The sequence below is a fragment of the Xiphophorus hellerii genome, chromosome 12, assembly GCF_003331165.1.
Source record: "Xiphophorus hellerii strain 12219 chromosome 12, Xiphophorus_hellerii-4.1, whole genome shotgun sequence".
NCBI lineage: Eukaryota > Metazoa > Chordata > Actinopteri > Cyprinodontiformes > Poeciliidae > Xiphophorus > Xiphophorus hellerii.
The window spans coordinates 23,785,493-23,798,728 of record NC_045683.1 but is presented as its reverse complement, the minus strand read 5'-3'; the positions used below and the strand labels follow the sequence as shown (position 1 = coordinate 23,798,728).

Here is a 13,236-nt window from a genome sequence, read left to right as displayed (position 1 = left end):
TGTAGAAGCGTCTGCGTTGTCGTCGTAATACATTTTAGACAATAATTTTGAAGCTCCTGTCTTTTGATAGAAAGCGCCATCTGTCGACCATTTTTATTGAGTGCCAAAAGTTGAAATCGACCAAGTATGTAACAGCTGTTACATCCGCGCTTTGGACTCCAGAGGGCGCTGTTACGAAGATAAATTAAAATTCAAATGGTTACTTATAGCTGTTATCAAAAAAAAATCTTATTATAATTGAAGAAAGTCCGTATATTTGAGGAAAACATTTTCATGTGACTTTCTGTATCCGACGTTTTTTGTTTTTGTTTTTGGCTGGACCTTGAGTCTGAGAAAATATTGAAACAAATTCTAACAACAAGTTATAAATTTTACTTTCAAAGCCCAGGTTTTTGTCTTCCTTAATTGTAATTATGAGATACAACGTTACAAAGTCACAATACCAAATTGTGGACTTTCAAAGTAAGAATTATGGGTTCTAAAGTTCTATTTTTAGATTTTCAGTCATAAATATGAGGTGTCAGAATTCAAAGTCAAAATTATGTGCTGTTATTTTTTTTCCTTTCAAGTGCCAGTGTGCACTATCATATATCCATAAGCAAATTAATTAAAGTAATTAATTCAATAATTCATTAATATACAACAGAGACACAAAATATCCATGATGCCAAACGAGGTCAAGTCCTTCATCAAGGAACAAAGTCAGAAAATATCAAAATATTACAAAAATAAAGGAACAACAATGACAATCAATTGCATGTATATAATACATTAAAAATGATCAAATTACAGAGGAACATAAAGTGGACCTGAACCAATCTAACGCTCACGATTGGTATGTAACAGATATAAAGAAAGAAAGCAGTTGAAGGAAAAAGTTTATATTACTTCAAAATATATGATATGATATGTGGGAAAATTATTCATAAGCAATGGATCATTCATTGCTCCATTGCTTATGGAGCAAAACCTTAACTATTAAAGTAGTTATGGAACTTTTTTACGGATTATGTTGCCACACCTAGTCCAGTAGAGGGCGGCAATACACTTATGCACTGATTGCCAAGCACCAAAAAAATTGAAGAAGAAAAATCTCAGCAATTACAGACAGGCAGGTTTACAGGCTGCTATTTTGGGGTCCTCTTAGATTAAACAGAAATACAGTTAAAGCAACCAGTCTGTTCCGGTATATTAAATAGATTTATAAAATTATTCGGGTTTTAGTAACTTTAAAAAAAACAGTTTATATCCATGGTGTTGTAAATTACTTGAGCGATGTTCGTTCTTAAAGTTTAAGCCATGAACAGTAAAATGGGGTTAGCTGAACTTGGTAACGTTCATTATCTATTTTGACCAACGTTTCAAGCAGTTGTCGTATTTATAGTTTAAAAACATGGATGAGTACCCCGGAGTCACCGACACCGACAGGGATTCAACAAAACTACAGGAGAGACATTACTACCTGCTATCTGAACTGCAAACTTTAGTCAAAGACTTACCAAGGTAGGTTTTTTCCTCATGATGTCTTTTCTTCACTACAGAATAATTTCAGAAAGTAAACTTACTTGCAATACTTGAATTCAGTCGAGCTCGCATGACTTACTTAGATGTAGTTTGTCACCTATAAAAAACATAGAATGGTAACTCTGTTTGTTTTACTACTTTGTTGAGAATATTTATTTATCGAAGCTACAACAAACCTGTAAATGTAATTTAGTGTCAGAACACACGCAGGTTTAAATTTGACTTTTATGACTTGTTCTTTTTTCCCCCCATTGATCAGCTCCTTCCAGCAGCGGCTGACCTACAACACGCTGAGCGACCTGGCTTTAGCCCTCATTGATGGCACAGTATATGAGATTGTGCAGGGCCTCCTGGATATTCAGCATCTGACAGAAAAAAATCTGTACAACCAAAGGCAGAAGCTGCACTGTGAACATCAAGGTCTGTACCAGTCATACAACACGTAGTCAAAAACAGATTTTTATGCCTGTGTGATTCTCAAGAATTACAGTCTTCTTAAATGAAGAGTTTTACTTCGTTTTATTTGCCTGCAACTTGCAATTTATTTTTAATTTTCTTCCCCCCCTAAGGACTCAAACAAGATCTGGTTCGAAAACACAAGGATGCATTACAGTCATGCAAGCCGCACAACCTTTCACTTCTCAAGACAACCCAGCAAACTGAACTTGAGGTGAGAAATAAAACCTCAATTGTTATGTTTACTCCGAGGAATGCCAGACTGTTTTGTATATTATGTATTGTTTATGGGTTTCAGGCTTTGGAAGTTCGGGTTCGCGAGGAGCAAAAGATGATGGATAAGAAGATTGTTGTAGAAATGGACCAAAAAGTGACTGACCAGCAGAACACCTTGGAGAAGGCAGGAGTCCCAGGGTTTTACATCACCACTAATCCTCTGGTAAACATTCTCGCACATTCATTCAGTGTAGTTGTTTCTTTCTGATTCACTCTACACAGAATTATTTTTTTTTAAATGAGTCAAACATCCATCAGATGCAGATTTATATCTTCTCTAACCACTCTTCAACCAATTATGTGCGACTGCAGGAGCTCACGATGCAGATGAACCTGCTTGAACTGATTCTCAAGCTTCAACAGAAGGAGTCGCAAGCCGGGCTGCTATGAGACAGATGTGCCAACAGAGACAGTATTTTTCTATTTTTGTCATATACAGAAGATCAAAAAAAAAAGATGTGATCAAAGATTTGGTCACATCCTGGAAAAATTAAGTTTTGGCCTGAAGGAGAACAGTGGGACATTTTGACAGACCAGATCAAAGTTAAGAAATGATAAAAGTGGGCCTAATTCCTGTTAATGCACTGTAAACTTTCTTAAGGACACTTTGCCTGTTATTTTGTCCTCCGACTTAAAGCAAGGGGACAGTTTTGATGTATCTCTCATTACTTTTCTAAGAAATACCCACAGTTTTGAGTATTTTCAGTTTTTTTGCACAATTTTTTTGTTTTTTTTATCCCATGTTCACTTGGAAGTTTCATCTGTTATTAGGTCATATTGAGTTTAGTGTTATAATAATGGCACATGTGACCTTACTTTAGTTGTCAGTAAATTTATGTTTTGGAATTATGTTCCTAATGTATGTTAATCTGCTGAAACTGTGAAGAATAAGTCTTTAGGTTAGAGTTTTTTTTATTTTTTTTTAATTTCCTAAATAAAAGACAACTGGGCAAAAAAATGGTCAACTCATAAAAACTGCATTTCACCCAAAGACATGAATCACACTTTTGAAAGACCTATTAAGTTTTTTCTGCTTCCTAAAGTGGACATTGTTAATATGAGGAATAATCCCATCATCTGGATAAACGTTAAATAGAAATCTGCATAATGGAACTGAAACCTGTGCTCTATGTACCAAAGATATAAATTACATTTCTGGTAGATTTATGTGTAAACTATCTCAAATTAAAATTTTCTTTTACCTTAACCTACATGTTTCTTCAGATTTAAAGGGTCTTATATGTGTCAAAATACTACAATCTGCCACAGATTATCAGTAACAACGTAGCAATATCTGTGTCTTGCTTGTCTGGAAGAATTCACAAGCATTGGAAATTGTGAGCTTGTGGGGAAGGTTAAGAATCTACACAATTTCTGCAGCATGTGCTGTTCTAAAGCAGATGGAGGACAGATCCTGGCAATATATCACTATAGAAGGGTCTGTCCTTTCTAGTTTACCCCGATTATTCTGGAACAGAAGCTTTCGTCAACCCAGCAGGTCAAAAACAAAAGGGCCCAGTCAGGAACTGTCACTATATTGCATATCAAGGTAGTCGTATTAAACTGTCTGGTACTTTGGACTGGAAATGTCCACTTTTAATTTAACTTAAAACTTGCCCATTTCCATTCCTGAGCAAAAGTAGGATACATAAGCCTGTTCTGCTGCCACGCATAAAATGCAAGAAGATTGGTGGTAAAGATGGTGCTACTTGATAACCTCTTGAGATTAAAAGTTTGAGGGTTTTACACTGACTTTGTGAAAGTAGTTTTGAGAGAATGAAGATAGATTTTTTTTTTCTTTTAGTCCAAATGGAGGCGCTAATGCACCTTCAGCATGGTTTGACAGTTGCCAAAGAAGCCAGCAGCAGCAGCAGCAGCAGGAGGAGGAGGATAGCAGCGGTAGTGAGTTGGTGCACTACAGTGGGTTGTCTCCTCGTCACTAGCTGTTGTTTGGCTAAATACGCTGCGTACCTATTTGCAATGATTGCACCGGGTGTCGGGTTTTTCTCAGTAGCAACGTCGGAGCTACAATGAAGGTGCACTTTTTAAATGTATCTGTTGTCCATAGCAGCAATTACCTAACGCTGGCTAACCTAACGGTGGCTAATGTAACGGAAGCCCCGGCGGAAATCACAGCGGTCGGTGCTACATTAGCCTTTAAAATGCATCGCTTATGCGTGAATGACTTTTTGGTGATTTTTATTTCTTACTGATTTATATGTTCTGTTGTACTGTTATTGTAGTAAGCTCTCGTTTAGACTAGCATTGCTGTTTAATTTTTCCTCTGTAAAATGGTCACTCTATATGTAATAATGCAAAACAATTTTCTTGAGCAACACATTGGTTGTTTTTTTTTTTGTTTTTTTTGTGGTTGCTGTGTTTATACACCACGCTGGGACAGCAGCTTCTCCTCGCTAGCAGCGTTGCTTACTTACATTTATTGAAGAACATCTTCATAAAGTTGACATGGAGTGACACCTTTGAGATAAAACTATGTTGTCATGTTGTCCAGGCTGGGGCTTCGTCGGTGTGGGCTTCATGCTGTGGTCTGCTGAATGAAGTCATGGGTACCGGGGCCGTCCGAGGCCAGCAGCCAGGGTTTGGTGCCGGTGCCGGGCCCTTCAGGTTCGCCCCCAGTGCGGGATATTCCACGTACCCACCCAACAGCTCAGGGAACCCCGGTCTTGTTTGCAAGGCTTGTGGACAGGCCTTCTCAGTCTTCAGGAGGAAGGTAGGTCTCATTAGGTGCTGTAGATTCCCGTCCACGTCAAAAATGTGCGTCATATGAAAACTAATTTTAAGGTTATCAACAGATTTGAAATAAAAAAAAAAAAAGAAGCTGATCACTGGAGAAGCTTTTTTTTTTAATGCTTTCTAAATCTGCTCACAAAATGTTTAAGCAATAAAAAAAAAAAGCTTTAAATTATTCAAAGATCATAGGTGACACAAAAGTAAACACTAAGACAGCTACAATATGTTAACAGCTAAAGGTTCTGGGTTAGTTTATTTTACTTAATCTATATGTGAGTTGAATAGACTTTTTGCTGAGTGACTGAGACAATAAAGCTCAAACAGGCTTGTATGGAAGGGAATTTTGAATTAATCAGAGTTGATATCATCATTGAAATATTGAACAATATTGTTTTGTTTTTTTTCTATATCTTCCAGCCTTGTTTTAATTGCTCAAATGTGTTGAAGCAGGGGGGGAAAAAAATCTAAAACATGTACTACAGGTAATTAGCATGGATTGCAGCTGCGTAGAAACTTAACAAATCTGCACAAAACACTTTGATTTCCTAAATGTTAACTGTGCATTAGTTGTGTTGGACTAAACTTAAGGGATTAGAAGTGGAATGAGTTACTTAAGAGATTTTGAGAAGATCAGAATTAGGGTTAATACCCTGACAGTCTCACACGGACCCCCTCTACGTTCATCTAACCCTCCTTATCTGTCTCGGCTCAAAGTGAGTTTTTCTTAAATGCTGCTTCTCCTTTTTTCTGCCTCGTGTCTTCCTTTTCCTGTGAATTTCGCTCACCTGTAGATTTTGTTTTCTAACCGTGACATTACAGTCTGTTATCTCAAACGTTTGTTTAAAGCTTGTCATGAAATAGGACAGTTACAGGGTTTTGCATATGTGTCCTGCAGCGTTGCTTGGTAATTTGCCTTTTTAATGGTGCACGCTGGAGCGCTGCCTGGATTCATAATGGGTCCTTGTATTTTTAAAAAATATACAAATTATTGCATAAATACAAAAACAGAGAAAAGGTTGTAGAGTTTTAGAGAAAACAAAAAGTATTTATCTTTGTGAGCAAATTGAAAAAACAAACAAATATAAGCATAGACTTTAAATTTGTGACAGAATATTAGGGCCAATTTTTTTTTTTCCAATTACAAGAATAAAGTTGTAATAATACAAAAAAACATAGTCTTTTTATGAGAAATCCAACACAAAAAAATAGAAAACTTAAAATGAAGAATCTTTAGCATCTTGTATTTTGGTTTTGTAGATAAGAAAGTACTTAATCTTTTAATGCATTAGCATCAAATTATGATCAATAACAGAACTTTGAAACAATCCAGCAAACAACTGAATATTTCAAGTAAATAATCACACAGACTGAGCTGGTCTCATCAGACCTTCATAACTCTAGAAGCTTTTTTTTCAGTAAAATGATTTTTCTCAATTTTAAGACATTCTCCTGGTAAAATTGCGTCTTTATTCTGCTAATATTATGAAGAAACTCTGGTAATTAAACAAAAGTTATTGTAGCCTAATGCTCCTTCGTGTAACTCACAGTAGAGATGATAGAAATAAGTCACTTTTTGCAAATATTTTCTGTCGTAAAAGAAAGCAAGACAAAAAATGTGATTAAAAATCCAAGATTTTATACTGAAGCCATGTCACAAAGCCCTAACTCCCAGTAACGTTTCAGATGTCTTAAATTTTCCAGCTTAGTGTTTTCATCAATATACTCTCTCCGTCTCCCATTGGACTCTGAATTTTACCGAGGCGTGACGCGTTAAACCTCTGTGAAATCGTCCGTCTGCCTCTTCTCCGTCACCCCAGCTTGTCGTTTTCTTCCCGCTGCAGTACACTTGCTGCGACTGCAAGAAGAGCTTCTGCTCGCTGTGCACTGTGGTTCTGGAGAGCCTACGTATTTGCTCCACCTGCCATTTGCTGAAGGCCACGGAGTTCCATCGGCCGCGGCTCATGCGTCTGCGAGTGAGGGACCTGCGTCAGTATCTGCTGCTGCGGAACATCTCCACTGACACCTGCAGGGAGAAGGAGGACCTGGTCGATTTGGTCCTCTGTCATCAGGCTTTTGAGGTGGAGGACGAAGAGGAGGAGGAGGAGGAAGAGGAGGATGACGACGACGAGGAGGAGGTGGAGGACCCTAACACAGCCAGCCTCCTCTCTCATATTCATCGCACGCTAACAGATTCCATCACACCGCCTGCCTCTGAGCTGTCTGCTGCCACGCTGGAGGAATCGCTCAGCAGGAGCGAAAGTCCTGAAACCAACCAGGTGAGAAACCAACCAGAGAGCCTGATCACTTTACAGACACAGTTTACCTCTGAACTGTCAGGATTCGCTGTAAATACTGTTACAGCCTGCTTGTGGAGTCGTAGTCTTGTCTGTGAATGGAAAGTACAATGCACTTTTGTTTCCAGTTCACCCAAAAAACTTGGTAATGGAGTGTGTAACCCTAATCTACTGTAATCTGGGACGTTCCTGACTGAACATTGTTTTCCTGCAGGATTCAGATGAGACCACACCAGTGTCGCTCCTTAACTTGGACTCCAGTGAACAAACTCCCCAGGTGATCTATATCATTTGGCTCATACTTGTTACAATATAAAAACAGATTTTAAATCCAGATTTTTTAAATTGTTTCTAAACTGAAACAAACACATTTTTGTGTATAAAATGTTTTTTTGTTTTGTTTTGTTTTTTTTTAGACGAGTCCTCAGACACGCCATGGAGCCGGAGCGTCCGTCTCTGACATCTCTGGCGTGAGGGACATCACGGGCCTGTCGGTCAGGCAGCTGAAGGAGATCCTGGCAAGGAATTTCGTCAACTATTCCGGGTGCTGTGAAAAATGGGAGCTGGTGGAGCGTGTCAACAGATTGTACAGAGAAAAGGAGAAGAATACAAATACATGTAGGTGTTTACTTGGCTTTTGGTCACACAACTTTAATTATTCAACATCATATTAGGGCCAAAAAGGGGCATCATACAGTTATTAATTTTTTTTTTTTTTAGATTTCAAGTTGGATTAGTTAAAAAAAAAGAGTAAATGATTTAAATCACAATGTATCAAAAAGTGATGAAATAATGTCAAATATTTCCTGAGATCTGATTGGTTAAGTGGGGCCTCTTCAGACCAGCTAATTAAGGGCTAAAATTCTGTTTGAATGCATACAAAAATTTATGTCTAATTGTTAGTTCATACGCAATTATTTCACTATTAATGGTTCAATTTACTCCACATCATGAACGTTATTTTTTCACTCGCGGTGCATCCGGAAAGTATTCACAGCGCTTCGCTTTCTCCACGTTTTATGTTGCAACCTCATTCCAAGTTGTATCGATTGAGCTAACCTCTTTCCTCAAAATCCTACACACAAATACCCAGATACAAACAATATGGGGAAAAAGATAGAAGGGTTTTGTTTTTGCAAATTTGATAAAAATAGGAAACCAAGAAATGCCATTTCTGTAATCTATCACTGCTGGATGTTATGTTATGTTAAAGGCTCTAAGATAAAATGTGGAAAAAGCAAAGTGCAGTGAATACTTTCCAGATGTGCTGTACTCTGCTCTTCTCAAGCTGATTGGTCTGAAACGTTGGCTTCCTGGGCACATTGACCAATCAGGTTTCATGCTCCACAGGAACAGCTTGTGTTATTTCATGCGCACTGCAGCACACAGAAACCTGCACAATTATTTTGACTTTTCAATGACAAGTAATTCAAATTTTTGAAAATGGCACATTCAGCGTGACATGTAGTTAAATATTCCCCTCAGCAGGTGGCCGCTGTGGCAAGTGGTATTTATGTTTTTGCAGTGTAAATATCTTTGATTATCAGCACTGGCTGGGAGGATCCTGTTTTTAACCACAGAAACTTCATCAATCTTTTCTCATTCTGACGTTCTGTCCTGTGGGCGGTAACATTATCTTGCCATAAATTACACCGATTTAAAAAGGAAAAAAAGAAAAGGATTATTCGTATAGCTTTTCTTTTGAAGTCATGATAAACTTATCACATGCTTGCTTTACTCCTCCCGCTATAAAGTGATGACCTTCCCCTCTCCTCTCTGCAACGGTGCCATTGGAGGTAAGGTTATAGCTTATCACCGTGGTCAGGTGTTCCACCTCTGCCTCGCTTTTTTTCCATCGTATGAGCAAAGCCGCATTCTCGCTACGCATGTGTCCATTGTGAACCCGTCTTCATCTGCTATCCATCCGTGCCATTCGTCCTGCTGAATGGTGGTTACTGTTGTGTTGCCAGGGAAAGTAAATATTCATTTATTTTGACCTATTAACACAAATTCACGCCGTTTTGATTTTGTGTTGAGCTTTGCAATCAGGCTCCCTCCGTCGCTGTTTGTGTTGGTCGTCCGAAGATCTCATTGATCACGAGGTGCCTGCTCTCTACACGCAGCATGTTTTCAGTAAAGCTATACTGCTGAAGAAGAATGCTCAGCCATGGCTGGAATTAATATTTTTGACCTAACCCAAAAATGTGCAAACAGATACCTTTAGAAAACATTTGTAGCGCTTGACTTTTACAACCTCAAATGTAAAATGTATTTTGAGGTTTTGCTTAAGAAAGTGACAAAAACCAATGCAGAGTCGTGCAGTGGAGGTTCAACACTGCCCATAATACAGTCTTCATGTTCACAAAATTTTTCTGATACACTTCTGAGACCTTCACACAACACTTGGTTACAACGGATTTAATTTAAGGGCATCAGAATAAAAGGGGGATGAATACTGATGCTTCTCACGTGTCGCTATTTTTTTATGTTACAGTTTAAGCAAATGCAACCTCAATCCACTTTACCAACTATTCCAGTAAAATGTGTACATGGCACAAGAAGTAGAAAAAAAATGTGTTTGGTTGATCATTTTGATTCTTGACAAACAAAAAACAATAATACTAATAATAAGCTTGTATATTTTACCGTAAATGAAGCCGAGCTGCATTTTCCTAACACATGCGGCTCAATTTAATTGGAATTAATCCGGCTATTCAACAATGTTGCCAAGGAGTTTTATTACGACAAAGAATTTCGAGACCAAATACCAATTTTCTTCTTCCTCTGCACTCAGATCCAATTACAGGCAGTGCAATATCACCCAAACTGTTAATGTATTGTAGATTATAGATTTTATTTCACACTGATGCGCTAATAAAATCCAAATAAAAGATATTGAAATTTCTGGTTGTAACGTAACAAATTGTGGAAAACTCCCAAGGGGGAATAAGCACTTCAGTGAGGTGCTCAAATGCAGTTAAATTTATTTCATTGCTTAATTTATTTACGCCCTCTTTTTTTGTCACCTCCCATTTCTCCTCCTTCTGTCCCCACGTCTCCAGACGGTGAAAAGTGTCCCCTGACACTGCAGGACGACAATCTGTGCAGGATCTGCATGGACGCGGTGATCGACTGCGTCCTGTTGGAGTGCGGTCACCTGGTCACCTGCACCGACTGTGGCAAGAGAATGAACCAGTGTCCGATATGCAGGCAGTACGTCGTGAGAGCTGTGCACGTTTTTAAATGCTAATGCACCACTGACTCGAAACCCCCGAATTCAAAAATGCAGCTCATAAAGTTTGAATCCTACAAAAAAAACCAACTAATTTTCAGATCTTTATATTGACGGGAGTCTTCATGGTCATTCGCACGCAGGAAAATAATGGTTTCTTTCTCTTTTTTTTTAATTTATTTATTTATTTTTTGGAGTGAATTTGACTTTGATCGACCAGGAGGTTTTCATTCTTTACGGTATTTCAAAGTAAAGGTTGCCGGGCACATTTTTTTTTTGTAAACATCCCATCCTTATTTCTGCCTGTGAACTGTAGCTCCTCCTCAGATCTACGACTCTTTACCTGCTGCTGCAAGCGAACACTTATCTTAGTAAAGACTTGCACTGAATCTCAGCAGAGGTGGGAAAGGTAGGTGCCAAACGATGCAATCGCCTTGGTGCTTCTTTTCTCATCTTCTTCCCTCAGCTGCGGGATGACACTGTGTTAATGTTTCCGCATGTTTGATCGGAAAGCACTTTGCCCATGCTCCATGCTAATGCAGCACCACTCACAACCCCACCGCACCTCACGACAGCTAATAGTGGCTTAGATAATGTGCGCCTCTTCCTGAATGCCTGATGAGAGACACTAATTAGATTTTTTTTCTTTTCTTTTGAGATGTTTTTTTCTGTTTTAAATGTAGCGCTGCGCGGTCCTCAAAGGAGCAGATGCTCTGGCGGATATCTTACTTGCGACTGATTTATGGTTATGCTTTGTGAGGTCGATGCATTATTAATTGTGTCGATTTCCTCTGTCATGAAATACTTGCTTAATTCAGTGCGTTACCCGTTCCAACGTTCACGCAGGGTCTTGTCACAGCAACGGCTAACGTCTGTCACCTCTTGTCCTGTCTCAGTCCGCGAACAGGAGACTCAAACTAAACTGGTGCTAACTCATCCAATCATCTGCCCTGTTTTCGAGCAGACGGTTTTCGCGTGAAGCTTACATTTTCTCAAGTTGTTGGAATGAAATGTATTGTTATTTTTAAGTTTGTCATATATAAGATGACTAATGAAACCGTTTGAGTGATGTGAAAGTATATCCAGATAATGACTTGTACATATGTCAGTTTGTATAAGATGTACATAGCTCTATTTTTCCATTTGGTTTGAATTGTGTGCGAAAAATGTTTATTTTTTCAGGATTGTGTTCTGTGACGTGGCCTGAAATGTGTTGGATCTGTTTTTGGTTGACTCGAGCTTTTCTTTGAACCGCAGCATAACAAGAAGCTTTACATCGTTCTCTCTGTAGTATCTCCCTCCCCGTGCTTAAAAAAAAAAAAAAAAAGGACACTCGCTGCTGTCACAGTACAGATGTCCGGAGCAAATTGCACTTTTCTGTTACTGAAGGTATAATCATGTACAAGGCATGGTCTTTGTATTTGCAGATGTTGACATTTATATTATGGTAAATTAAAAGATTTTAATTAATGTCTTCTCTTTTTTTGTTTAGTTTTTTTGTTTTGTTTTGTATTGTATTTTTACCATTGTGCATGACTTGCAAGAAACACCTGTGCTTTTCAATAAAGTCGTTTGTTTCTGAAACGAAAAAAAAAAAAAAAATCTACCGTAATTCACACTACACTTTTTTTCATAATTTGTTTAACCACGAGTTTGTAATTTACAGTATTTTCCTAAGAATTTTAGAAGTGTAGAACAGAGAACATTTTAAGAAAAACTCCGTCAAATCAGATCTGTGGGGAAATATCTACAGATGTATTTTAATCTTGATTTGACTCAAGTTGTCTATTCTGCTATCCATCCAGTAAAGAGTTGATGTTAAACTCAATTTTTCTCTGGCGGCCTAAATAAAACCCTCCTTACACCAAACGGCTCTGTCAGCATTTGCAGAGCAGAAAGTCATGTAAAATCCAAAAAGCAGCATATTGATAGCTAATTATAGCGCTTCACTACTTTGAGGCTGTCTAGGTTTTGCATCACATGACTAAAGTTGAGTTGGAGGTCTGAACTTCGGTTCACAGCAACAGTTAATGTTTTTGGTCATTCTGTTGCAGATTTGCTCATGTATGAATAATATTTACTTTTTTGGGGGCTTGACCAAGTTTTGGCGCATTTTGGAAAAACAGAAGTCAAGCTCGCTGTCTCCTGCAGCTCGGTGTCTGCAGGAGACACTGGGTGTTGTGGCGGTGGAACAGTCTTGACTCGTGAGCCTTCTACCACCGAGCCTGGCAGCACAAGATGTTTGAGGTTTTGCCAAACTTTTGCTTTCTATGCCTTCAAATGAAATGCTTCGTCTTGTTTGTGTGTGTGTTTTGTTTTCCATTTTCTCTATCGAAAAGGGAAATGAGGAGACTTTCGAAATATGGGAGTTCAAATTGTAAATCGCGCCCCCCAAGCAGACATCTTCTCCTAAAGCTGCAAGGCCTCCCTGATCTCGCTCCTGCTTGGTTTGCCTTCGTAAAAACCTGACTAATCCACAGCTTGCTTCGACAGCTGCTCACATTTACCATTAATCTGTTGCACGTAATGAGTAGATCTGGGCCTTTAAATGTACCACAGCAAGTTCCAGTTAACCACTCACTTTTAGTAGGAAACTCAGTCACGTTTTGGCGTAACTCTTGCTGGATTTTACTGTTCCGCTTTTGACAAATGGAGGAGTTCGAGTAAACCGGTTGTTTTTCCGAGCACATTTAAAAATAGTCC

The 13,236-nt window shown here is 38.5% G+C and overlaps 2 protein-coding genes across 3 annotated transcripts; both read left to right on the top strand.

Annotated features, from left to right (window-relative positions):
- Positions 1–1,090: 1,090 nt before the first annotated feature.
- dgcr6 (DiGeorge syndrome critical region gene 6) lies at positions 1,091–3,205 on the top strand. Its single transcript, XM_032579134.1, has 5 exons — positions 1,091–1,503; positions 1,784–1,944; positions 2,094–2,194; positions 2,279–2,419; positions 2,569–3,205. The coding sequence occupies exons 1-5, from the start codon at positions 1,394–1,396 to the stop codon at positions 2,644–2,646; spliced, it is 591 nt and encodes a 196-aa protein (XP_032435025.1). The 5' UTR covers positions 1,091–1,393; the 3' UTR covers positions 2,647–3,205.
- A 347-nt stretch (positions 3,206–3,552) lies between these two features.
- Positions 3,553–12,003, top strand: LOC116730120 (E3 ubiquitin-protein ligase RNF34-like). Of its 2 annotated transcripts, XM_032579132.1 has the most exons (7): positions 3,553–4,292; positions 4,769–4,987; positions 6,849–7,283; positions 7,516–7,578; positions 7,718–7,919; positions 9,056–9,097; positions 10,364–12,003. In XM_032579132.1, exons 1-7 carry the CDS (start codon positions 4,287–4,289, stop codon positions 10,549–10,551), a joined length of 1,155 nt encoding a protein of 384 aa, XP_032435023.1. In that variant the 5' UTR covers positions 3,553–4,286; the 3' UTR covers positions 10,552–12,003. The 2 variants fall into 2 exon arrangements, with proteins under 2 accessions (XP_032435023.1, XP_032435024.1); XM_032579133.1 differs by lacking the exon at positions 9,056–9,097.
- Positions 12,004–13,236: the final 1,233 nt, after the last annotated feature.

What these genes read in the sequence shown, in the direction of transcription:
- dgcr6 (XM_032579134.1), top strand. Translation starts at nt 1,394, where the DNA reads ATGGATGAGTACCCCGGAGTCACCGACACCGACAGGGATTCAACAAAA. An exon ending in GCTGCACTGTGAACATCAAG is followed by an intron (nt 1,945 to 2,093) that starts GTCTGTACCAGT and finishes TCCCCCCCTAAG; the next exon opens with GACTCAAACAAGATCTGGTT. An exon ending in CCCAGCAAACTGAACTTGAG is followed by an intron (nt 2,195 to 2,278) that starts GTGAGAAATAAA and finishes TATGGGTTTCAG; the next exon opens with GCTTTGGAAGTTCGGGTTCG.
- LOC116730120 (XM_032579132.1), top strand. An exon ending in CCAGTGAACAAACTCCCCAG is followed by an intron (nt 7,579 to 7,717) that starts GTGATCTATATC and finishes GTTTTTTTTTAG; the next exon opens with ACGAGTCCTCAGACACGCCA. An exon ending in GGAGAAGAATACAAATACAT is followed by an intron (nt 7,920 to 9,055) that starts GTAGGTGTTTAC and finishes CCCGCTATAAAG; the next exon opens with TGATGACCTTCCCCTCTCCT.